Consider the following 24,903-nt stretch of genomic DNA (forward strand, 5'->3'; position numbering starts at 1 on the left):
AAGGAATGCTGAAATGAGTTGAAACATATGAAAGATTAGATGTTTTCAACAGCATGGTCCTTATCGTAGTTGTAATGTATATTAATCACCAATTTCCTACTTTAGCTTAATTTGCTGTTGCTACAAAAGGGGAAGACAATTTAAATAACGACTTCTGGAATACTTGGCTGGTGTGCACAGCTTTGCTCTGAACAAGATTTCCAATGAAAACTGAATCCATTTAAACACGATGGCTACACATTTTGCCATATCTTTATTGCACTTTTACCACGTTGCAAACAATTCCACAAAAATGCTGCAAAAGCCTAGAGCTGCTGAAAGCAGCTTTTTACCCATATATGTATATATTTACACAAAACTATCAAAAGCAAAGTTGAAAAGTAGCAGCCCAGCTATGATAGTCTAGAAAGATAAGAGCTGCCACCTCCTTATGGACAAATAGTACAACTTGTCATTTTACGTCACTTTGTAAAACCAACATTCAAGTATTCCTGTCAATGCACAAGTAGTGAAATTCCCTTCTGGTAACCACTGTATTTATTATTATAATTATTATTTTTTGCCTTTAAAAGTTCATAATGCCTTAACCCTTTAAATGCTGAGTAGCTGGGGAAAAAAAAGCATTCAATTTAAATAAGATACAGTGGATTAGAGCACTTAAAGGGTTAACACAAAATACTAAGTGGACTGTCACCACAAATAAAGTGTGAGTCACAAAACTATGCTGTTCGTCTTAGTTAAATTTGGTAGGTAGGTCTGGGGTTTCATAGATATATCATATATAAATACAAAATATTAAGTAAAGGCCTCCTTTCTATACAAAAAGGACAGGAGGTGTTTTGCTATCAGACTGTTGTCTGTCAGTAATCTGAGTATTTTCTGAATCTTTTCATCATCTCTCTTTAGGAACTAATGGAAAGCATCACATTAGACTTATTTTTCTTAATGAACTAATCCTTTGCAGAGTCTACATTTTACCTACTTTGGGAACAATTATATCTCATTTCTGAATTCACTGAATTCACAAAGTGGCATACACAGTCTTTTGCAAGACTTTTTTTTTTTTTTTTTTCCTCTTTGAATCTTCTTTACTTGGCTGGTAAAAACGTAGTCTTGCGATTTCACTACCTCTCGGTCGTAACAGTGTTAACATCAGTGTTAAAGTCATTTTCAACCACATTGTCATAACCATCCTTTTCTATACAGTCACTAACAGCCTTGAGGACAATCCGCAGCCGCCTGTCCATCGCCTCCAAGTGAGGCTGGTAGAGAATGGGAGCTATTTTATCTTTTAGTAAAGATTCCTTCATCAAGTGACTGAGTTTGTATTCCTCCTTGGCTAACAACTGTAATCGCAGATAGGTAGACTTCCTTATTCTAAGAGAAAAAGGAGAAAAAAAAATGCCAGTCAGTATTTTCATCATTATTGATCTTGACAAGGCTAAAAGGCTTATGGTCAGTATAGCAGTAATAGTGTAGAAACCTTATTATATGATCTGAAATTATGAGAACCAGGCACTGTCACAGTCCCAATGAGCAGCTGGCATTGTCACCTGGCCAGTGATCTTTGGGAACCCTTAGAGGTGGAGAGGTTTTGGAGCACAGCTCTACAGTCAAGTGCAAACAGCCTTCACGTTCCTCAACAGGGTGAGGCACCGGCTGGATCTGGTGCTGCATTCACGGGGTCATGTCCATCTTGGCGATGGCACACATGACACACAAGGCATTGAGCTGGGGCACAGGCGATGGCAGTGGAGGCTCCTGCCAGCTCAGCCTGCAGGGATGCCCAGAGCTCGCCCTGTGTCCCAGTCATGAAAAACTGAAACTCTAAATGGCACCTGCCCCCTCTGAAAATCCTGGCCATGGGCACCCCGGAAGGCTATTGTGAAGCACTTGAACAAGCTGAGCTAAGTTTTGCCACTTGATTCCCATGGGACGTGTGTTTTGCCTCAATAAAGCTTCTCTCACAAGAGCTCACAGCCAGGCTCCTCCCAAGTCCTGATCTCAACAAAGCACTTAACATGCTGGTGACAATGCTTGGGGTGAACTCAGGTCAGGCTCCCTGGACAGGACCAATAACATCTCCTCCTCTCCATCGTATGCAATAAAAGATTCACGTTAACATTTCAGTCCTGTTAGTAGAAACAACTATATAAAGTGGGAAACAACTCCAAGGTGAAACGTACCTGCAGCACTGGTTTAAAGGCACCAAAATGGAAAGTTCATCATGGGAATATTTTCCAAACCTGTTTAAAGATAAAAGCAAGAACATGACAAAGGCTGTTTTAAAGACTAACTTTTTTTGGGTTTTTTCCCCAGAAATATTAATAAAGGTATTTACCCTCTTCCATTATCTAAGTGGATAATAAATGTTTCATTTCCAAACTTCTCAAAGGTTTCATAGTGATGTCGATCCATGTTACCTATGGAATAAAGAGAAAAAAAAAAAGCTATACATTACAACGGCAAAGCACTCACTAAAGCAAACTGTGAAGCCCTTACCTGTTGTGAATGAGACTAGCCTGACCTGTGTTCATCATTACTCTGCATTTCTGAACATTCTCGTTCTTTTAATCTGCACTGATGGGAATACATAACCATGTAAATCTGCATTTTCTCATAATCATCTAGAATGGCACATACAGTAAACGCAGCTTCAACCATGCTTTAGCAAACTGCTGAGCTATGCAGAATGGTGTAGAAAGAAATGGTTCCTATTCTAATTAAATGTTGCATTTAATAACTGAAAAAGATGAAACATACCCATTAGGAAATCAAAAACTGTCATATCCATTATATCCAGAATTCTGGTCCCACTGTCATATGGGGGTGTTTGTTTAACCTCTTCACAATAATCTGGATCAACTTCCCATCTGGAAAAAACAGTATTTTGATATTTTATGTGACATACAAAGCTTACTGAGTATTAAAAAAACCCACATTATTTTGTAAAGATCTAGTTGTATCATGTTCGACAGAGGGCAGGGCCAAGTAGAGGCAGCAAATTCTTCAGGCTGTTTCCAGTAATGCAGGCAACCGATAAAGATTGTGACTGATGAAAAAGGAAGAAAATCACAAGATTGAAAACTATCTGGCTAATAAGCTTCAAGATTTAGGAGACCAGCTGCACCATCAGTCATATGATGAGAGCATCCAAGACTTGTTTACGGCTGCTGAGAGCAATGAATCTTTCTCCCTCTGATAGGACTTACACAGGTCCGGTTGCACCCTGTCAAAGCCACTGGAAGTATCTGTCCCATGAGGCAATTACGCCACTGAAGGTCCTTTCAGGTTCAGGACCATAAACTGGAGCTCCTTGCAAGTGTAAGTACTCTGCCCTTCCCAGGAGCTGGACCCGCTGAAGAAATGCAGATGCTCTCCTAAGCCTCAGTACGCAAGGGCAGTAACAGCAGCTCTATTTTATTTTCCTATCGCCCTTTGCTCACCACTACTCACTCTGCTTTCTTGCGCTTGTGGTAGGAACGTCTCCAAGGGTTTCTCCAGGTTTTCCTTTTAGCTAAAGACAAATCAGGTAGGAAAGCAGCCAGAGACCCTTCGATCTGATCTGGTTTTCCACACAGGGCATGCTCTGTTGAGCAGTAGTAGGAACATTCCCCATAGAAGCAGATGTTGTTGGCTGGCAAATAAAGGAAAATAGTTTTAAAACCTACCCTTAAATTAGTGTTCAAAAATTCAGGAAAGCATTGATGTATGTACGAGCAGAAATAAATCTCAGACCCAAAACCCCATTACCACACATAGTTTTCTTCCACTGAAACCACTAGAAAGACATTCATTTCAGTGGCTGGGATCATGCCCTATGCTGAGTTCTTTTGAGTGACTATTTCCAGTCTATTTATATTCAAAACCCCAAAATTTCATTATTTTTTTAAAATACTTTCCCTTCTCCTTTCATTTGCCTAGACTGATACGTCCTTTGGGATGTATTTGTTACCCCAGGCTGGAACTCTAAATCCCACAGCTGAAAAAGTGGCACGTGCCCCAAATTAAGTCACCTTTCAAAATCTTGGCTTGTTTCTTTACGAACAGACAACAACATTTCATTCATTTACTTGTTGGTATGAGAAGAACTGGCAGTTTTACTAAGGAGAACTATTTATCATGAAGATTCATGAAGGAGGGTGTGTGGAAGGTTCAAATAGCACAGATGTAACTCTGTCAGCACACATCCCAAACAAAAATTTCTTCTTCCACACATCACGTTGCTCCAACCACCACAGAAAAAAAACCTGCAGCAGGTTTTGTTGCATGTGTTACCTTAAAACTTCCTCAAAGCTGCCACTATACATTTTTCTGTACCAACAGGAACCACTTCTTTACAAGAAACCCCCCTCCCACATGAATTCACTGGAGGTGGAAGAGAGTAGCTCATCCCCAAACCCCACCAACGCTGGACTATGAACAAGAATAGGAACACACTGCTGATTTTCTTGGTGTGCTGCAACTCTTTTGACATTGCTTTATGCACATAAAATGTCATTAGAGGAAGACTGCGCCCTTTCCTTACGGTAATGCATGAAGCCGAGAAGTCACATTGCTTCCTAACTCCCCACAAGGCCTCTAAATTAAAATATTGCTTGTGAGCTACTCTCCCTTTGGGCAAGCTCAGTACAAACGAGGCAGGAAGGGCTGGTGAATAGAGGGAGGTGATTTTCTGCCTGACATAGAAGACCCTGTGGCTCGGAAAGGTAAACTGGTGGGTTTGCATTGTAGTGATGCCCTGTAGCATGATGCCACCCTGCACATGGCTGTGATGTCCTCCTGGTCCAGACCCAGGATGGCGCACCGCCAGTGGGCAGTGCAAGGGAGATGATGAGTTAAGAGGACAGGGAGCAATCCTGGCCCCCAGTGCTATGGACATAACAGGAGGGAGGGAGAAACGGAGCAAGGAGCTGCAATTGGGGAAGAAGGAGTAGGAGAACATGGAAAAGCAATAAGGTCTCGTGATGTTTTAGGTTGGATCAAATAGCTGTGTTACCTGGGATTAACTGCTAACCATGGAATTACACCAAATAATTGGACTATAAGACTGATGTGTTACTATATGACAGTTTGTCTCAGCTCTTTGTTTACAAGCCTCTATTAATGGCCATCAGATTTGTCCATTAAGTTGTGATTACTTTACTCTGGAGCATTTTTTAATCCCTCTGCAGTGACTGGCTCATAAGGGCCACCCATCTATCTGTGCTCAGGAACAACTCCAACCCAAACTGTATATTTACATTCACAGGGTTGGCTCATACCAGTTAAATATGTCCTGACTCAGTCCAGAAATATTTACCCTGTGGTCAAACACCTCGTTAACAATTACTGAAAGGAAAGTTCTTCAGGTAAGAGAAAGTGAAGAACAGGAATTAAGAGGAAGGAAGGGAGCACTCAGAATGTCTATACTTTCAGTTTTGTAATTTAAAGCGTTTTACCAGCAGAATATCCATTCTTTAAAATTATTTTAAAAGCTTTTCCTTATGTAGAAGGCAGACTTAGTCCATTAACATTTTAATTAAAGGAACAGTAGTTTGAGACTTCCCATGAGCTAGGAAGTGACCATGTCCTTGGCCAATAAGTCACTCAGCTTGGCTATTTCCTACGAACCCCAGCACACATCTTGGTGCTGCTCATCACATGATACGCCTATTAACTTCTAAACAGAAACCTCACTCATTTTTCTTTTTAAGCAACTCAGTAATAGAACTCATAGTGCTGAGAGTGAAGTTTTGAAAACCTTTTTACAAATTGTATGGGAAAAGAGCAATCACAGTTAAGGAAACTCAGGTTGGAAGGGACTCTGGAAGCTTCTAGTCCAAGCTACAGGTTCAGGCCAGCTTCTTCAGGTTAAAAAAATCTGAAACCTTCAGCTTCTCCTTGTACACCAGATGTACCAGCTTCAGGACCATCTCTGTGGCCCTCATTTAGAATCACTCATTTCATTAGTCTAAAATTAAGTGTGAAGTCAACATCTAGACAAATGCAACCTAAAGCAACCCCTGGGTGCGCTGCCCTGCAGTCCATAACCACTCACAGCTTTCCTTTTCAAAATGCTATCACAGCATGGACTTGGCATAGCTTTTGCAGGGCTAACACAGGTGCCTCAACTTCGCCTTTGATCATCCTGGCTAAACCAGGAGGGCTTCATGCCTCACTGTGAACCTCTTCCATAACGCAGGATGAAAGTGTTGTCCAAGTACCTGTGGGCAGCACTGCCAGCTGCAGACCGCCTGCAAACAGGAGGATCATACTGGGCCATTAGGAAAGTTGGGATATTTTTGGCCAGTAAAAACTGGCTAAAAATAGGGTAAAAACATCTGTGATTTATACCCTTGAAAGAAATTATTGCAGACAAAATATTTCAAGGGGTTCCAGGCTGCCACAAGGGATGATTTACAAGAAATCATATACAGATGATGCTTGCTGCAGGATAGAACAGAAGAGTTAGGAGATACAAAGACATCCCTTATTTCATGGGCACCTGCTGCTACAGTGGGAAGGCAGGGCTCTCCCCTGCGCTGCAGAGAGGGTTTGTGTTTTCACGGATTTGAAGCTGCAGTGGGGCTTGTGGTTCAATTCAGCTCTGTCAGCATCACCTGCTCGTCTGTGGAGGGAGGGGACCCATGCAGATTTATCTTGATCACCTGAGACAATTTATCTTCCAGGTTTCTATGACCTGACTTCCACCTGGCAGCAGGAATCTGATGCTTGGTTATCTGCCACTGTAACAGTTTTGTAAAGAGCAAAAGGCCCTCCAATGCCACTCCTGTGTTACCGCAGCCTCTGCTGCTTGCTATGTAAATCTGACCTTTCAAAAAAGGAATTATATTAAACACAGCATTTTGCACAGTGGGAAGATAAATACTGTGTTTAATAGTTTGCTTCTGAATTTAACTTTGAGAACAATGAAACCCTGCTCTGTATTGTCAACAGAAGCAACAGGGACTAATCATTTGACAGTAATCACACATTAATATCCAGATAAATCTTCAGGAAAGCTTGGGAGCTATGGCAGCAATGGCATTTGGTGCCACTGTGACACAGCTAGCACGTGTGCTGCCCGCACCATGCTGGGCCATTCATCCCTGCTCTGCAGGGCTCCTCCAGATATTGATTTTCTCACAGAGCCCCCATTGCCTGACACTGGAGTCCAGTCCTCTGAGCGATGGCAGGATGCGTCCTGTCATTAAGACAGCAAACTTGCAGCAAAACCATAAGTGTATTTCTCAGTGAGAAGTTACTTTCAATGGCAAAGCTTTTTCTGCCAGCTGTTATTCTCCCTGTGGGTTCAGACCTGTGGCACTTACCCTCCACGGCTCCTTTCCGATTTCTGGGAGTAGTGGAGGTGAAAGGATGCTGTATCTCAAGTTACTGTTAAAGAAATTAACTGCTTTGATCGATACAGAATATATATCCTGATATGTCTACCCTAGTTCTTATATACAGGCAGTGAGATGAAGCAGCCTGAATATGTGGGGAAACATTCATTTTTAAAGTTTCTTAAAAACACAGGAAAGAAGAATGTACCAAATAGAGAAAAACACAGTTCTCATTTAAGACTTCAAGGTGCAGTAGCAAGCCTCTTTCTTTGAAACCTAAGTAGGTGACCCACATTCCTCACAGCAGGCTGAGGGTGAAATTCCAGCTGGAGACACAAACCCAGTGCTTCACCAGCAATACCACACTAAGAGCAGGGTTTGACCTTTCAAAGGCAAAAATAAGAGAGAAAGGGGAGATGAGCTCTATTGGAGTGAGGTCCTTCTCCTCCCATTAAAATTTACCAGCCCGTATGTTCCTCTTCCATTCGATACAGGTATTGCTATACAGGCCCCTGTCCCTAACACCTGCAAAAGAAGTGACTGCCAGGAATTTGTGCTTCTGAAGAGTGGGTAGAAATGGAAACAGCAGCAGTGCTGGCAAACCAGAAAGGGAGTGAAGTTTATGCATGCTGAAATGTTCAAATGCTGGGAATTTGCAACATACAAACTCCTTCTTCATTAAAAACAAAACTGTTTCCCCAAAGCACTAGAGAGGCAAGAGAATCCCGGTGGTGTTGCAAATGTCTGATTTTCATTATTTGAGGACAAATGGTTACAATTTGTAATGAAAACCACGCAAAAATCATGGTCCGGTGATCGAAACTCCAACTAATTACACCAATTAAGAACCAAAGTGTCTGTGTACTCATCTGCATATTTTCTGTGCATCATCCTGATAGCTGAATGATAGTTCTTCTCAGGAAGAAAAAGAACAAGTGGAGATACCTTAAAGCAAATTGCTTGACAGAGCAATTCTTTTAGTGAGATTTGCATGACTGTTAATAGAGGACATGTAGCAAGGCTGTGTAATTGGAGTATTAGAAAGAATCCTGAATATTTACTAAAGCAATGCATGAAAAGATATTTCTTTTACCTGCTCAAAATAATAGATAATTCAGAATTGCTATTGTTTGCTGAGAGGGGGAAAAAAAATCCATAATCCCTTGGAATTGATTAATATGAACAAAAACATAGTGCTTACTAGCTGTGGAACATTGATTTCTTTAAGCTGCTGCCTCAATTACTTCCAAAACGAAGGCTGACATCATTAATATATCTCTTTTTTCCTAGCAAATTACCATTCATTTGTAAGAGTAGCAGGACTACTGCAGTCTGCCCTACTGCAAAGGATGTAAAATTAATTTAAATAATTACTGACCTAATTCCATTTCTCATGTTTAGTCCAAACTGCCTGGAAGTGCACTTTTCTGCAATCTGCTTTCTCTCTGAATGCAGCCTAATGCATCGACTGACCTATCTGCTCGCAGCCATTTCTAATGGAGGAAGGGATGCTGCTCTGCAGCATGCTCTGAAGCTACAACTGGCTGCAGCTTCCTGGCCCCAACTTCCATGTCCGATGGGAAAAGTGAGGTTGCTCGGACATGGAAATGAAGTGAGGTTTCTTCCAACATATCCCTGCGCTGGTCCAGGGAATAACACAATATTTACCCTCCGAAGGTTTCTACTGCAAAGAGTGGTCTCCTAGCCCGAGGGGAAGAGCTGACTATAAAATCAATTATACTTAGTGCCTGTTTAATTTTAAGAGATGTATATGGGTGCATGGAGAGGGGATACACTGCCAGCAGACACCACGTGTCGCCATGACCACTGTCACTGAGCACTGCTGGGGATGGAGATGCAGAGATACAGCCACCTGAAAGGGAGTCCCAGAAGCGCCTTGACAGTTTAATGCAGGTGCACAGATTGGTTCTTGCAAGTATCTATACATCACACCTCAATTTCTCAGCTAAGTAACCAATTCTCCCTCAAAACCAACTGAATTTGCTGCCCCTCATCTGCCAGAGGGGACAAGCCAGACTCTTCCAGTCTTCCCCAGGCTCCCCATTCCCTCTCCATCCTCATCTTCCCAGGCCATAGGGCTCATCCCAGCACCCTCCTCTTTTCCCTCTTCTGCCCTCAATCAGCTGCTTAAGCTGTCTGCTAGGTTTGTGAATTTGTTTCTAAATGCTTAGTTTAGGAACTTTATTACTTTTTCATTAAGCATTAATTAATGCCTGCCTTTTAAGGTCCGTATGAAATACACGATGGAGGTTGGGCATATGTTAATGAGAATCTGACTAATTAAACTGGGGACTTGTAGGGAATAATTCCGACAAGTAACCAATATGATTTAAGCAAAGTATATTGATTTAGGAAATGTAAAATTGAAAAAAAAAATTAATTGCATAATCATTTTATTCTCCAGAAAAGCCTGATTCATAATTAATCAAATATTTTAATTGAATTTATCTGAGGCTTCTAAATAAATTTGAATAAAGTATTACGCTTGGATCATCCCTTGGATGTCTGGAATTTCATAATGACAAGATAAAGATCTTCATCTAAACTGGCAGCCTTAACTCTGCATTGCCCTGCTCTGGCTGCTGTAAGCTGCTCAGTACTTGAGTACAGTTTTGTAATTCTCAGAAATCAGTCAAGTTCACCCCTAAGCCTTGATACATAACCTGAGATGACTAAAAAGGAAGCAAACATACTAATCCATGCCTTACTTGCTAAAATGGGAATAAAATGGCTTATATTTCAAATGAGCCAAAGTACCTTGTGCAGATAAACAGCCACAAGATGTCTTTGCCATCTTTTGTGTGTAACTGTCTACAAAAAAATCAAGAAATATAAAAGGGCCTACAGAGAGAGACAGAGAGGGAGAAGGAGCGAAAGTAACTGAAGCACAAGTGCCCAGCACAAGTGCACGCAGAAATGTCTGCACATCAAGTCTGGTGAACAGTTGCCACGTACTGTCACCACGTACTGCCATCACTGTCACCACGACTGTACATGTAAAATTGAAGCACTCATAACATGGGATAAGATGGAACCTTTTGTAATTATTTAATGTATTATACAAGCAAAGATACTGGAATAAATAACTGTCTGATCAACCGTGTCCTGCAGAGCTGAACATAAATATGAAGCTAAAAATAGCAGCCATAATAATGACTTTATTGGTGATCACAAAAGTGTGATAAACATTTTAAGAGAGAAAGGTCTGTAATGACAGGGCTCTGGTTTCTAGCTAACAGGAATAAATTACAGCTACGTTAGGAGAAACTGTAATTAAGTCTTTGCATCTTGACTTTAGGGATCTGGGATAAAGAGCTTCTGGCCAATCGCACACAGAGCAAGGGAGAGATCTCTGGGGATTTCTGCTCCAGATTGCCTGTTACACAAGTCACAGCCTGAGTTCAGTGAAGTATATTTGCATGCAGCTGAAATAATATGAGTTAAGATAACCAGAGCATAGATACATGCTTTAAATTGAATGTTTCCCTATATATTATTTCTCTAAGAATATACTTAAGCATATATTTTTGCCTTAATTCTCTACCTCAGCATCCCAGATGCTAAACAGAGATAATACCACTTTGTCCCACTCTTTGCCCATCTTTACCTATTCCGGTGAGCAGGGCATGATTTTACCCTGTGTTTGTAAAATTCCCACCCTGAGGATCTCCATCCTTGGCTGGGGCCACTGGACGTTGTGAAAGAGTGGAGTAATAGACAATGGTGTCAGTTCCTGGGATCAGTCCTCAAAGCACAAATGAGGACCAGGAACAATTCAGGTCACTTCTACTCTGGCCTGTGCCCCGTGGAGAATTTGAGCTGGAAGCAGGATATGTTACACATCTATTTGCTTGACTTTTTTCAAACTCCTGATGTAATAAAAACTGAAGTACATGACTCTGAGAAAATTAGGTTTTGGTCCTCCAGTCAAAACCAAGGAATAAATGCATCTGACCAACAGAAGTGACAAATCACACTGAAGTAGAAAAAAAGTCTAAATAACTAATGGGCTAAGTAGTAAGGTTTTGGGTAAACTGAGAGCAACAGAAGAAACTGCTTTACAAATTGCTCTACATAAAACATTTGTTGAATACATTGCTTTTGTGAACATAAAAGCCTGTCTCTGCGGATAATTTGTCAAGAGGAAAAGGCACTCAATTCAAAACAATAAAGTCTTTTTTGTAGGCTATGTCTCCACATTTATTTTTATTCAAAGGTCTAGAAGACAGTTCTATTAGAAATATCTGAGCAATTAAGCAATCTACACATCATTCCATTAAGTACATGTTCGGCAGGATATAAAGGATATAGTGTTATTTGCAAGACTACCTGGTGAGATGAAAAACGTTCTCCACAGTTTCTTGTCACGAGTAACATCTCGTATTTCTCTTGTCATGTTAACCAGTCTACCTGCAACTGGTGGCACGCGACGGAAATCCAGGATCCTGGAAGAGAAAGAGAAGAGAGAGTTTATGTAAAGGATTAAAACATAATGATAGTGATAGGTTTTAGGAAGGTTCATTACACTCTGAAGGCACATTTATCTGTGGTCTTTAAGGACTAAACAGCCCATCAACTTTAAACTGGATAATCCTTCCTATAATATATTACAAAATATGTCCTGAATATGATCACCTCTGACTTGCCTACATGGTATGTAGCAGATGCAAAATTCTGAAGAGTATGGGGACACATTGTTATAAGAAAAAAATTAAGATACATAGAGTTCCAGAAATAAGAAAGAGTAGAAACTTATTTTTGACTTTGTGCTACTTCAGGATTGTTATAACATGCATCTTCCTCACCAATTTTTTAAGTGACTTGAGGAATGGGATTTCAGTCTCTTCCATAAACACCATCTAATAGTAATTTTTCTTTTGACAGTCTTAGTATTTGTTTGATTTATTTGTTTGATTTATTTGTTTCTGCTCCTCTTTGTTTTAATACCCTTATACTAAATTAAACAATCTCTCTGAGACTAAAAAAATCTTCCCACGGGCAAAGGCTAGGTGAAGGGCCTTTCTCTACCCCATCCTCCCCCACCTTAGTAGATCATTAAAAACTCCCTACGAAGCATTGCTATTAGATACAGTAAAAGAGCAAAGTCCCCACACAAAGCATCCCCACAGGTGGGAATTTTATGTCCCCTGTTTCCTGATAAGATTTTCTACGTTGAGTAACAACTGCTTTTTCTGCTTAGTGTGTGGATATTGAACACACCTCCCTGTAGGAACTCCATTAATGTTTTTTCCTACAGCACCATCTGCTTAAAATGGCAATATAACATGTAAAGCAGAAGGGATCAACACCAACGTCAACATCAATAAAATACAGAAGATCATTAAAGGATCTGACCAGGATGGCTCTTAATGGCAATTCTACCTTGTCCCACCCACTGACAGGTTCCTTCATCCTAGCCATCAACACAGAAATCAGCAATACTACACACACCCCCAAATAATTTATGGTCCCAAAGCTTCAATCTTTTGAAAGGATGTTTCTTGGCGCTTCAGGGTGTGAAAGATGCTTCAGTTCTAACAGCCTGTGAAATGCCATAGTTTCTAGCCATACTGTTAATAATTCATCAGTAATTATTAATTCCCACTCCTAATCTGGGTAGAGAGAGAGGGCTGCAGTCCCTTCCCCAGTCTTGGGGTATCCACCATACCCTGCACTAACTCTGCCTGGGGGACATTTTCAGCTAACAGGAGCATGGGATGACTACCATTGCCCTTTCCTTCCCACTAACTTGTGGCCTAAATATGTTCCCACAATGGGACAGTCCCAGCTTTTCGTTGTGAAATCAGAACTCCCTACCCATCTCAATTACTCTTCTCTGAATACTCACACCATTCCTCATGTCTTGCTCAGATTTGCATGCCCTGGAGCTAATTGGAGTGAGCCAGACTCCCATCATGCTTATGCAACATATTCCCTGGGAGATGGATCCTCTCCATATGCACTTCAAGATCTCAGGGGAAATTAATTTCTCGCCTTCACCTCAATATAATTTCTCTTTCTTTTTGAGAATTACTTATTGCCGGGTTTCTCATTCCCAGAGCAAGGTGCATTTCCTAATTATTAATCTACCCTTTCATCATGTGCCATTTCATTTATTCATGGCGTTTGCTCACCTTTGTTCCATTTTCCCCTTTTTTAAAAGTAATTCAGTTACAGGGCTGGCCAAGTGCAAAAACTTATCACAATATTTCTATTTCTCTTTTAATGCAAATCTGTTTTACTTACCTGTCCAAATGAAATGCTGCTATTTCTGCATTATGTCTTTCATAGTCTGAGAAATAAAAAAAGTCAGGTGGGGTTTCTTGTTCTCTGGTTTGTCTGTAAAGAAAACCAAGGAAAGTGTTTTAATGAAGTGTTAGCATTTCTAAGGAGCAGTACTCAGTCATCAGCATGTTATTCAGGAGTTCAATATTGTTTGCTTAATGGAAGGCCTTTAAATACTTCATGTGTGCATTATTTGCCACGTAGTCTTCCTTTTATCTTCTTTAAATTACTGTAACAAAAAATAGGACTAAGACTTGTGCATGCAGGCTGCTGTCACAAAGCTATTCCACTCAAGACTCTCGCTCTCTTTAACAAGATCTGTTTTATCACTCTTAAATATTTTATTAGTGATAGCGGTGAAGACAATGTCATTTCATTAAATTATCATTAACTGTAATTATGAAATTTCCAAATTTTTCTTTCATCTTTGGCAGCCATGCAGCTTCTATCTAAAATAAAGCTCTCTCTTTATATTACTTGGAGCCAAAAGTGACATATTTTTCTCATTTCAGAACAAATGGGATCATTGCAGTTTGATGGCCATGACACATGTCATGTTTCAAAGAACATTAACAAGACCGTACTCCAGAGAGGATGCAGAATTTGTTGTTTCTTCAATTTAAGAACTAATAAAAAAATGTCATTCTTTTGGCTAAAGCTTCAACGCCGAACCCCATGGAAAATAGAAAGCTTTATATAAGAGGAGCAAATCTCTGTCTCACTTTAAGCAATTTTCAGTCCTGATGGCTTTTGAATGGAGCACAGCTCAGTCAGTTGACCAGCTCAATATCTAAGCCCCACCTCAACCTGCATCATGCCCTGTTTTGAAGTCTTAAATGGGAGATAAGCACTGCAAAGCTGTTCTGCAGCACATCTGCAAGGGAGGACAGCTCCCCATAAGAGGAAAACAAAGCTCTTTCTCATTCCCCGCTGTCACAGGTGCCCAGCTGACAGCTCGTGCATCACCCATGCTGCACACTGGCAATTAAAATACAGCTTCTGCATCAGGACCTTGTTGCATGAAAGGCTTTGGGGTGGTGACGGTGCAGAGCTCAAACCTCCAGAGAATTTGCAGCAAGCCCTTATTATGGGGTTTGTTGAGAATCCAAAGCTGTGTCCATCCACACTCATTCCCACAAAGACCACCATCACTACTGGGACTGGTATCTGCCTGTGAGCCCTCCTGTATCCACCTTGCTGAAGAAAGTGGATGGGTCTCATGATTTTTTAGCTACATGAAGATTTTGCTATGCAACCAGCAGGGTCTGAAAGGCTGATATCCTTTCTCAAGCATTCTTCTTTATATTAACATCTTGGCGAGTTACTCTATCTTGCCCTAAATGATGAACAGTTACCATCATAGAGACAACATCAAGATATCTGGCTTGCATCCAATATAACCCAAGGTCAGAGGGGCCTCCAACACCCCAGTGATTCTCTGGCCAGAACAGCACTGACCACTGTCGTAGTAATGGCCATGGAGGTGGCCAACACTTGGCAGAAGTCCTGCTAGGGCGCTTCTGTGGCTGCAAAGGGTTCACAAGCAGACAAGCTAAAAGTGAGCCTGGCATAAAATAAAAAATCATATTTTGCTTTGTCTCCATAATAAATGCAGAAGGGAAAGAAGCACTCTCACAAAGAAGAATAGAGAAGAGCCAGAAACCTATGGCACGTCACACAATACACCATGCAATCAAGACAAGAGCTAGGAGAGCTGCAACCTCATTGTGCATATTTCTCTCAAAAATGAAGAAATGAGCCCTGAATATAAATTCAAAGGAAATGATTAACATATTTCTGTTGGGCAGAAAATTACACATTTGTATGTAACTTTCCCTCCCCTCCGGATTTTAAAATAGTCGATTTCTTCAACAAATCAAAGAGAGGAAGATTCATCCCAAGCTTTTGCAAACTTTACACATATCAGCACAGCTGATAAGTTCCAGAAAATATTACTAATTAGCTAATCAATGCCATCTGCTTTTTATCTCTCAAAGACTTTAAACAAATCATGGCTGTTCCTTTACAAGAAAATCTTGCTCCAGAAAATCAGACATAAATAAGGGGCAGATCTCAATCCTGCAAGCATAGCTATACCCCCCAGCCCAGCTCCATTGTGCTGCCTGTTCGACATCGCCGCCGGGATAGTCTCTCTAATTTCACTTTTCTATTCGCTCCCTGCCACCCCTGGCAATAACTGTGTATATTATTCATTTGGGAGTTAAGTATAGCTGTCCTGCAGGCTTAGACTTGTTTGTACATATTTCTTTCCTGTCATAATGTATTATTAAGTGGTAGTGCACCCTCATAGAAAATCATGAACTTGATTGTCCTAAAACCTTCAAAAATGGACACCAAATCCTCAGTGCAATCTAGACAATGGAAAAAACAGTATTATTTGAACCTGACTATACATCATGAAAAAAACTCCCAAGTTTTTTTGGTGCCCTCTCCCTCTACTTATCTACAGAAAAACACTCCCCAGACACAGTATCCATGGTCCATGCCCATGTCAAAGAAGTATGGTGCCCACTTTTCTGTCTCCTGGAAATATTGAGTTATTCTGAATGTAGACTGGAAGGAGGATTTAGTAAACCCTCAAGCTTCTTTACATTCCTTATGTTCCATTGCAAAGCTCTGTAGAACTAAGATGTAGCGGATTGAAACGTGAAACGCTCTCCTAAAATAACCTTGAAAAATCCTTTCTGCTGACTTATTCCAATATCTCATAGATAGAACAGGAACACTGTTCCTTGGATCTGACTTTAGCTGAAAAGAGTTTTATTCAAACATATGTTTATTGTTAATTTGTTGCCTGCAGCAGCACCTAAAGAGATTCATGGGTAGTTCCTTAGCCACGGTAAGCTGCCGAACCAGCAGCAAATGCTAGCACGTGTGATGATCATAGCCTAAGGTACACAACTGAATTTAAAAAAGCCACATGAGCCTAATACAGCTTTGAATCAATAGAATCAATATACTGTTATGAGAATGGCTTTAACAGTGTTAAAAAGGTACCTACATCACAATCTGTACTTCTTACTTTATCTAAATGTGTTTATACATGATTTTATTTTATCCATGTTTAAAAAGTTGCTCTTCGACGTGCACAATCTAATCAATGCATCCTGATTTGGTGCTAATTCTTCTAACATTCTATTTTGATGTATATATAGAGAGAGGTAGAGGATTAAACTCTGCTCTCAGCAATGTGGATGTACGGTAAGCAAGTGCTATCAGTTACTGAGGCTTTAGATTGTGGTAACTGGCCCTCAGTCTCTAAGTGACAGGCTGGGAAAGGGGCAAGTATTCCAAGTCCCTTCCAGGTCAAATAAAGTATCTTATAAAACAACACTGGAACCAATCCATCCCACAGCATGTTTTAAATCAGAATTGCATTTTAAGGGGGAATAAAAACCCCAACCCTCAAGTTACTTTGGTTTTATTACCTCATGTGCTATTGAAGGTTATTTTCTAATGAAATGACAAAAATAATGAGATATTTAAGCAAACAGACCAATAAGCTGAACCCTCCTCAGAAGGGTATGCTTCTGAGGGACAATGAATTAAAGCAATGGTCAGAGCTCCTCAGTGCCAGCAGTAACATCTCACAACATGCAGGACACAGGTTCCACACAGGTTGCAGATGGTGGGAGAGGATTTCTGGCGGGGGCTCTTATTTTGCAAACAGTTGGAATCTGGTGATCCTCTCTTTGGAGAAAGATTTGGCAGATATTTATAACGGCAGGCTGGGAAGCTCTGGCAGAGAGACAGATGGAGGTCTGTTGATATTGCACACAGTTAAAAATTACACTGTGGCACCAGACCAATTACAGCATAAGGGAAAGACAAATCAGCCCGGTAACACTAGTAGAGGAGAAATAAGAACTAAAGGGAAATCAAAGCCCATGAAAATTTCCCTGACATGGTACAACTTGGAGAAAACACAGAAGTAAAGAATGGTTTTATACAGAAGAGGGACACATTTGCATTGACAAAAGATGAGATGCAACTGTGATCTGATCTTGTGGCTAGAAAAGCCAGTCATGCTTACAAATATAAGAAATAAAGCTACTTTGATAAATGAGCAGAGTCAGGAATAAATCTGATGAGTCAGCTCCATCCTAGCCATGGTTGGGGCCTGTTTTGATGTTCAGGAGTATTTGGATAAACCAACAGAGTGATTTGTGTGCAGAAGTAATTGCAAAGCCTCAAACTTTTCTTAAACATTTCTGTAAGCATTTTTTTGCCAATTACTTGATCCCCCAAACCCAATATTAATAATTTCTTGGGTATTTTTTTATGCCATTCATGAACCTTATCACCACCGTGAGACTGCAGGCTCTGCAGTCTCCCTGGCATTTCAGAAAATGCTGTTATAGAAACTAAACCTTTAACATGGAAGTCAATATTTAGTTTCCAGGATCATTCACATGCACCTGCCTAAATTACCAGGATTAATACCCACCAGAGCCATGTATTACTCGAAAGAATCCTGACTTGATGCCAGACTTCCTCCTCTCTGGAGGGGTCCGATTATCTGTACAGCAGCCAAAAAGCTAGAAAATAGGGCAAACAGCCCAATCTGAGTCAAGTGTTATCCTGACAGACACATGCTATCTTCCTATGCCACAGGCCAGACATTTCAGAGACACCTTTGTGTCAAACTCATGTACCTTAACTAATTAAAGGATGTGCCACTGATTTGAAAACAGCTCCTTTTAAATACATCACACTCCTGTTCTGACATGTAATCAGGGGAATCAACCACAGGGATTAGGGATGATTATGGATCACAACAACGAGCCGTGCCACAGCAGGGAGTGGGTTTGCTTGGGTTAGACCAGTTTGCAGATGGAGACCCTGACCCTCTCTGGCCAGGGAAATTCTTTAGCAGCAAAATCACTAGGAGACGTAACAGGCCAATGTGGCATGGTAATTGCATTGGCAGGGACATGACTAACATTGAGAAGAGCATATTTTGGCTATCAGAACAGATAACTGGACATTATCAGGGTCTACCCACAGCTATAGGTTGCTATTCTTCTCCTTGGAAAGCAGCTTTCCTCTCTTCCCATGGATTATTTAGGGTGTTTAAATACCTGTCCTGGAGCCAAGTTGCAGGCTCAACAGTCAATATACAGCTTTACCTAAATGATAAAATGTAGTTAATACAAGGCTGCCACTCAGCAGTTTTTCTGCTGCTTCAATTATTTTGTGGCCTGGGAGGGACTTGGGGACTTTGTATATTTGGAAGCACCACAGCAGGGCTTTGTATGCAGTCCCTTGCTCCGGCGAGCAACAAAAGCACAGATGCTCCATCAAGGGCAGAGACCATTTCTTCCAACACAGACAGGCATGAAATCTCCTCAGCCCTTGCCTAGGAACTTCTTCTTTGTACTAGTGGAAAACTCAGACTGAATGTCCGGTGTCTGCTTGCAAGATTTTCTCCCTGCCCCCCGCAACCCTTATGTCAAATTGGATTGTGCAGCAAGGGGATCTAGAGTGCCCTGAGATAATCTAAAGCTTATTATTCTAAGTGAAAGAGGCAGCCTGTGGAAAAAAAAATTATGTCTTTGAGGCAGCTGCAGTCCTTAGGAGGGTACTTAGATTTTGCATGCCGAGTCCTATCATCCGGGAGGGTTTTCTACGCATTTGGCACAAGTTACAACAGGTGGAAAAAATGACACTTAATTTTATAATACATTTTAGTAGCTTAGTAAGTCCTTAGGAAGATAAATGATATTGCTAATGCAGCAACATCTACAGTAGCAAAGATATTTGGTGGTATTTCTGACTCCTTATGGAGTCTTGGCAGCTGATGGCTTTGGCTTTATCAAAGCGTTCTGCTACAAAGAGCACTCTCAGGAATGATACGAGCTGTTTACAAGAGTAGAATACAGTCCAGAAAATGAGCGGCCAAACCAGGAATGCAAAGACATGCAATTTAATGGTACAGAAAGGATGTTTGGCCTGTTTCATCGCTATCATCCAAATGACAATATGGGCCTCTGCAGGATATTCAGGCTTCTCCCATTTAACTAGCAGTTCTGCAGCTAGAAAAAATGAGAGAATATTTACTGTGGCAAAAAGACAGAAATTCACACAGGGATGTGATAGCAATAGGAATAATTAGCAAACTGCCAAAAGAATAAATACTGAGACCATGCTATTGCATGCCAGCCCTGGAGTGCTTTTCTCCAGAGCAGATGAAGAGAGCTTGACAACAACACATGCTCAAGGACCAGTTAGATTAATATAAATCATAAACTTCTTATGCAGAGAATGACAATAAACTCCCAAAGGAGCATTTGTATATAGAACTATCTTGCTACCTGGCATAGGAGGATAGTGGGGAAAAGCAGGAATGAAAATCCACAGGGAAACAGTATATTAGGGTGGGTTTTCTTTTCATTTCCAGTTGCAGAGTCAAAGAAAAAAAGGCTCAGGAGGTCACCTAACCCATCCCCTGGCCCCAAGGCAAGATCAGCTAGACCTAAAGCATTCTTGACAAATGTCGCAATAACGTGATCTTCAAAATGCCCTTGCACAGTCCCATGGCTACAGCCCTCTCCTCCTTGTCCCCATGTGCTGGCCTTACTCTTCTGCTAATTTCCAGTCCCACTTTCCCTCCTCACACCATGATCAAGACAAAACCACCACATTAAGACTTTCTGCAGCTGATCTGATTGCCTTTCCGAGGAAGGAATACAAGTGATAGACATGCCAGAACAACTGTCTCACATCCCTGAGCCAAGAGCTAGGAATTAAGCCTTAATGCCCTTAGACTGCAGATTCCTCAGCTCAGAGGCCCCTTCTTGACTAAGCACAATTCACTTATTTTTAATTCATTAAAAATCCAAACAACCCAAAGCCTTGAAATCCTGCTTTAGGCTTTCCCCTTAAAATCAGCGCAGTATCCAAAAGACAATGAAGCAACCACTGTTCCTCTACATAGATCAGAGAGTATTTGCGGAAAGGTTGTACAAAACCAGTCCCTTGCTCAGAGCAGCACCAGTGAAAGGTTCCTGCTGTCCCATGCACGAGATGTATTTATACATATATATATAAAAAAAAAATAAAAGCAGATTTTCACCTGAGCAAAATAAGAGCTACCACTCCTGACTACACAAGCAGGTATGATACGAAGGGATGAATAATCAGGGTAACTAATATGATCTAAGAATATGAAAGATTCATTTTATTCTCCAATGAAATATAAAAATAATAACAAACCCTGACATTTTCCTCTTTTTGGGGGCTTTTCTGTTCCTTCTAGTGATCTACACGTACCCTCTCTATACTGTTGCCTTCACTGACATTGTGCTGACAGTAAAGTCAAGGCATAATCTCACCAATCATCATTTCATTGTCTACCAGCACAGAAGAATATCTCTTTTTTTCATTCATTCTTTTGTGCTTTCAGATACATAAGACATGAAGAGAATCTTTGATCAGCACAAAACACGTAAGAGTTTGATCAAATGGGAAAATTTCCTTCAGCAATTCAGAATATTACTTCCAGCTCTGCCTAGTATGTAGCTGCCTGTCACCATGTGAAAAGCAAATGGCAAAAAAATATTAGCGTAAGCACATTTGACAGGACATCTTCCCCACCCGCATTTTTCGGCGCGACAGCCAGCAGTCTCCTTCCTGCTGCAAGGGAATGTGGCTAAAGAGAGGGGGTCCCTGTGCTGGGGCGGCACTCTCAGCCTGGTCAGATCTCAGATTCACAGGTTGTTGATGTTTATTAATAATTATTTAGTATTTTTAATTGTTGTTGTTGTTGTTGTTGTTCTTGTTGTTGTTGTTGTTGTTATTATTATTATTATTATTATTATTTTGTTATTATTATATTGTTATTTTTATTGTTATTATTTAGAAGATAACTGAAAAGAAAGCAAAATGAAATGCTGCTATAAAGCAGGTAACCCATACAAAACCAGAGAGATAAGCTCCAGTGCTACCAAGCTCTAGATAGATGTACATAGGTGCACTTAATGCATAATCCAACACATACATCAATCTCTAATACTGCTTGCTGTGGTACTGAACATGATGTGACAAGTAGGATCATTCTTTATAATATTTGCCTGCATTTCCCCTGCATCCCACAATCATCTCAAATTTAAGAGGCAGGCACAGTGTTAGAGAGCAAGCAAGTTTAAAATACTTGAGTGAGGTGAGTTTTTCCAGCATTATGGGATAGAGGCTGATCTCACTTATTACCAAACTGCAGCATCACTGAATGCTGCGGTAAGTGAAATAAAGATGCTTTTCATGACCGCTTTTGCAAGCTGTGTACAGGGCTGCTTCTGTTGTAAGTAATGACACACACAGCTGCTTTTTGGCCAGTAGTGGGGATTGAAGTGTGTATTTTCAAAATTAGAAGCTCAGGTCTTCATACCTCCATTTAAAGAAGCCTACCTTCTGCACAGGGAGCTCAGCGGGAGGTATGTAGTCCATACTGATAAGCTGATTGCTCAGGAGGCAGCACATGCATGCGGAATTGCAAACGTGCAAGTGTGTGGGACTTGCTGCAAATTCATCTTCCTCTCCCTCTTTTGGGGTGCTGGTGGGAAAAGGGAATTTGGGATGGAGAATAGATGAACGCTGATGCCATGGTGGCTAGATGGCAGTGTCTGTTGGCTAGAAATTTTCTTCTACACCCTGATAAAGCAGGGCTTGTACAGAAAAACAGATGAGTCATGGTATGATGAGAAAGGCAAGCTCTGGGAAGCTCTTGTCACTAATTTACTTTGCAGATAACAAAAATTCTTAACCCAGAAATAAGGTTTGATTCATCTGTGAGATAGAAACCTGACTTGGCTGACAGAAGTTGAAAGATTAAGAGGTACTTGACAGCACAACAAAAGAGTTCTCAGTGCCAACATTAATAGGGTCAATTCTGTTGCCACAGCAGGGAGGAAAAAGCCTCACAACAAATAAGCAGAAGACAACACTAATGACATGTTACAATGATATTTTGTGCCTTTCTTTAAGGTGTCTTCATTAATAAACTATATCACTATTGATATTTTCTGCCCCTGTATGGCTTGGATTACTTTGTGCTCTTAAACAAGTGTTGTGAGCATTTTTGCCATGCCAAGACCATGATATCTGTCATCTTCTCCCTTCATTTATCCCTTTGAGGCTCTGTTGTACATTGTCTGCTAGCCATAAATTGCAAACATGAAAAATGATACAGCTGCAAAAACTATTTTTGAAAAACAGGCAGTGCAAACAGAGCTCAGTGTGAGTCCTGGTACCTTCACCCTTTCTTCAAGAAAAAGACTGAAGAATATTTGCTAGAGAGGTTTTTCAATATATAACATTTGTAGAGCTCTGCAAATGCAGGAGGAAAAATATGTGTAAAATTAAGTCTGAAGCATTTCTTCAGCCCTGAGAATGCTATTTAATATGTCTGGGGTCATTAAGGGTAGGGATTTAACGGAACAATAACATTAAACATGTTAGAAGCATAGCAGAGCTCAAATTTCTTTCCGCTTGTTAGGTTTTTTCTTTTTGCTGTACATGATGTATGTGCCATTGAAATTCCAGGGTTCACAATAGGTTCCAGTTCAAAATAGGTTGGAAAAAGTAATTACTGTGAATCTGATGTACTGATACATAACTTCTTCCTTTTTATTCATGAGTTTCCTTACCATCATTATGAGAACCATGAATGCTAGTAAGCTTGTCCTCAAAATCTCCCAGGAAGCAGGAAAATATTAGCCCTGTTTTTCAGCAAAAGCTGCAAAACATGGAGCTATTAAGGATTCAGCTCTGCCCTAAGCGAAGCACTCTAGCCTCATTAAGCACATGCTTAACTTTGGGCACACATATAGCCAGTGAACTATGTGTGTCCTTGACAGTCAAGCATAGACTTAATACCTCCTTTGAGCTCTTTTGTACTCAGCACTTCACAAGAACAAACCAGTGATAAGCACCAGATCCCCGCAGCAGCTCTGGCCACTCACCCCATCCACTTCCAGACTCACAGTTGTTTTTTTCTTCTTCCTTCTTCTTCCACCTATGACAACAACCACTTTGGGAAAAAATGTGTCATTCTGCTAAAAGTACATGTCATTTTGGCCATGGGCTTTGGTAGATCTCAGATGTCACCTTTCAGGTTTACACTGAGGCCTTCAGGTCCTAGATGGGCTCAAGACTCCTTGTACCTGAATAACTGCACCACGCAAGGCACTGCAACTTCTCTAAACAACAACAACAAAAAAACAAAACAAAACAAAACAAAAAAACCAAACAAACAAACAAACAAAACTTTTCTTACTTATATTGCTAGACTAACCAGAAATAAGATTCAAATCCTGGCTTTCTATGTGTCTCCTGCCCCGCACTGGGAAATGCAAAGACATCTAGAAAAGCTCAGACAACTTTTAAGAGCTCTCATATTCCAGAAACACCGTTTGAAGTGTGTCAGGTACAGGAATGGGCTGAAGGGCCACAGGCAGTAGGTATGAGCAATACAGACTCATCATTTTCCTCTCCAGCACATGGAGAAGCTGTTTGGACCGAATATTGACACAACTAGAAGCACCACACTGTTTGCCTGCTATATTCAGACCATTTGGTACAGGCCACTGTTTCAGCTTGTAGTTCAGAGTTTGAATTTCTCCTCTCTCTCTCTCAAATGAAATGTTTGCAGTTCTTAAGATTGTATAATAGGGATAAAACATAATACACGCACTCCTCTCTATTAGCCATACAATGAGGCTGTCATTTTATTGTGGCTTGGCAGAATAAATAAAAGGATGCTCAGGCTCCAGCCTATGGAAGTGAAAAATGATTGGAAATTTCAGTTTTGTGTCATCGGTGACCTATATATCTGCATTTGTATAGGGGAGCTTCACTTTCCCAAGGACCCCAGAGGAGTAACCATGCTAACTTATGGTATGCTCCCTCCTCCCTTCCCATCTACCTATGCAGAAGTCAAACACTTTTGGCTTTTTATTTACAGTTTACCATTCAAGAGCTACTGGATATTGAACTGTACTGAGTTAAGTGCCCAAGATTTTACAGATAATTAATTACTGTCGAAATCATTCATAGGACAGACCCTACATGGTGTGTATGTGTAGACCAATACATAAAAGAAGAGCATGAAATCCTCATTTGTACAGTGAGCTGCTTTTGCCAGCTATGGATCTCCAAGTCTGGACACTGTTCTTACATCCAGTACAAAATGAGAAACAGGGGATCAGAACAGCAAAGTATCTTGTGCAATTTCCTCCTGCAAACTCCAGATCTT

At 40.7% G+C, this 24,903-nt stretch overlaps 1 protein-coding gene across 2 annotated transcripts in view; it reads right to left on the reverse strand.

The window, feature by feature from the left end:
• Positions 1-234: 234 nt before the first annotated feature.
• The window catches only part of FAM20C (FAM20C golgi associated secretory pathway kinase), a 58,942-nt gene continuing 34,273 nt past the window's right edge, over positions 235-24,903 (reverse strand). For both annotated transcript variants that reach the window (XM_042798635.1, XM_032983610.2), the window contains 7 exons: positions 13,593-13,685; positions 11,676-11,791; positions 3,457-3,637; positions 2,764-2,873; positions 2,342-2,423; positions 2,187-2,246; positions 235-1,377 (listed from right to left, as the gene is read on the reverse strand). In XM_042798635.1, the coding sequence (XP_042654569.1) occupies positions 1,125-1,377; positions 2,187-2,246; positions 2,342-2,423; positions 2,764-2,873; positions 3,457-3,637; positions 11,676-11,791; positions 13,593-13,685 (895 nt within the window). In that variant the 3' untranslated portion in view covers positions 235-1,124. The remainder of the gene's footprint in view (positions 1,378-2,186; positions 2,247-2,341; positions 2,424-2,763; positions 2,874-3,456; positions 3,638-11,675; positions 11,792-13,592; positions 13,686-24,903) is intronic.

Source organism: Tyto alba, unplaced genomic scaffold, assembly GCF_018691265.1.
Source record: "Tyto alba isolate M040663 unplaced genomic scaffold, T.alba_DEE_v4.0 Super-Scaffold_28, whole genome shotgun sequence".
NCBI classification, from domain to species: Eukaryota; Metazoa; Chordata; class Aves; order Strigiformes; family Tytonidae; genus Tyto; species Tyto alba.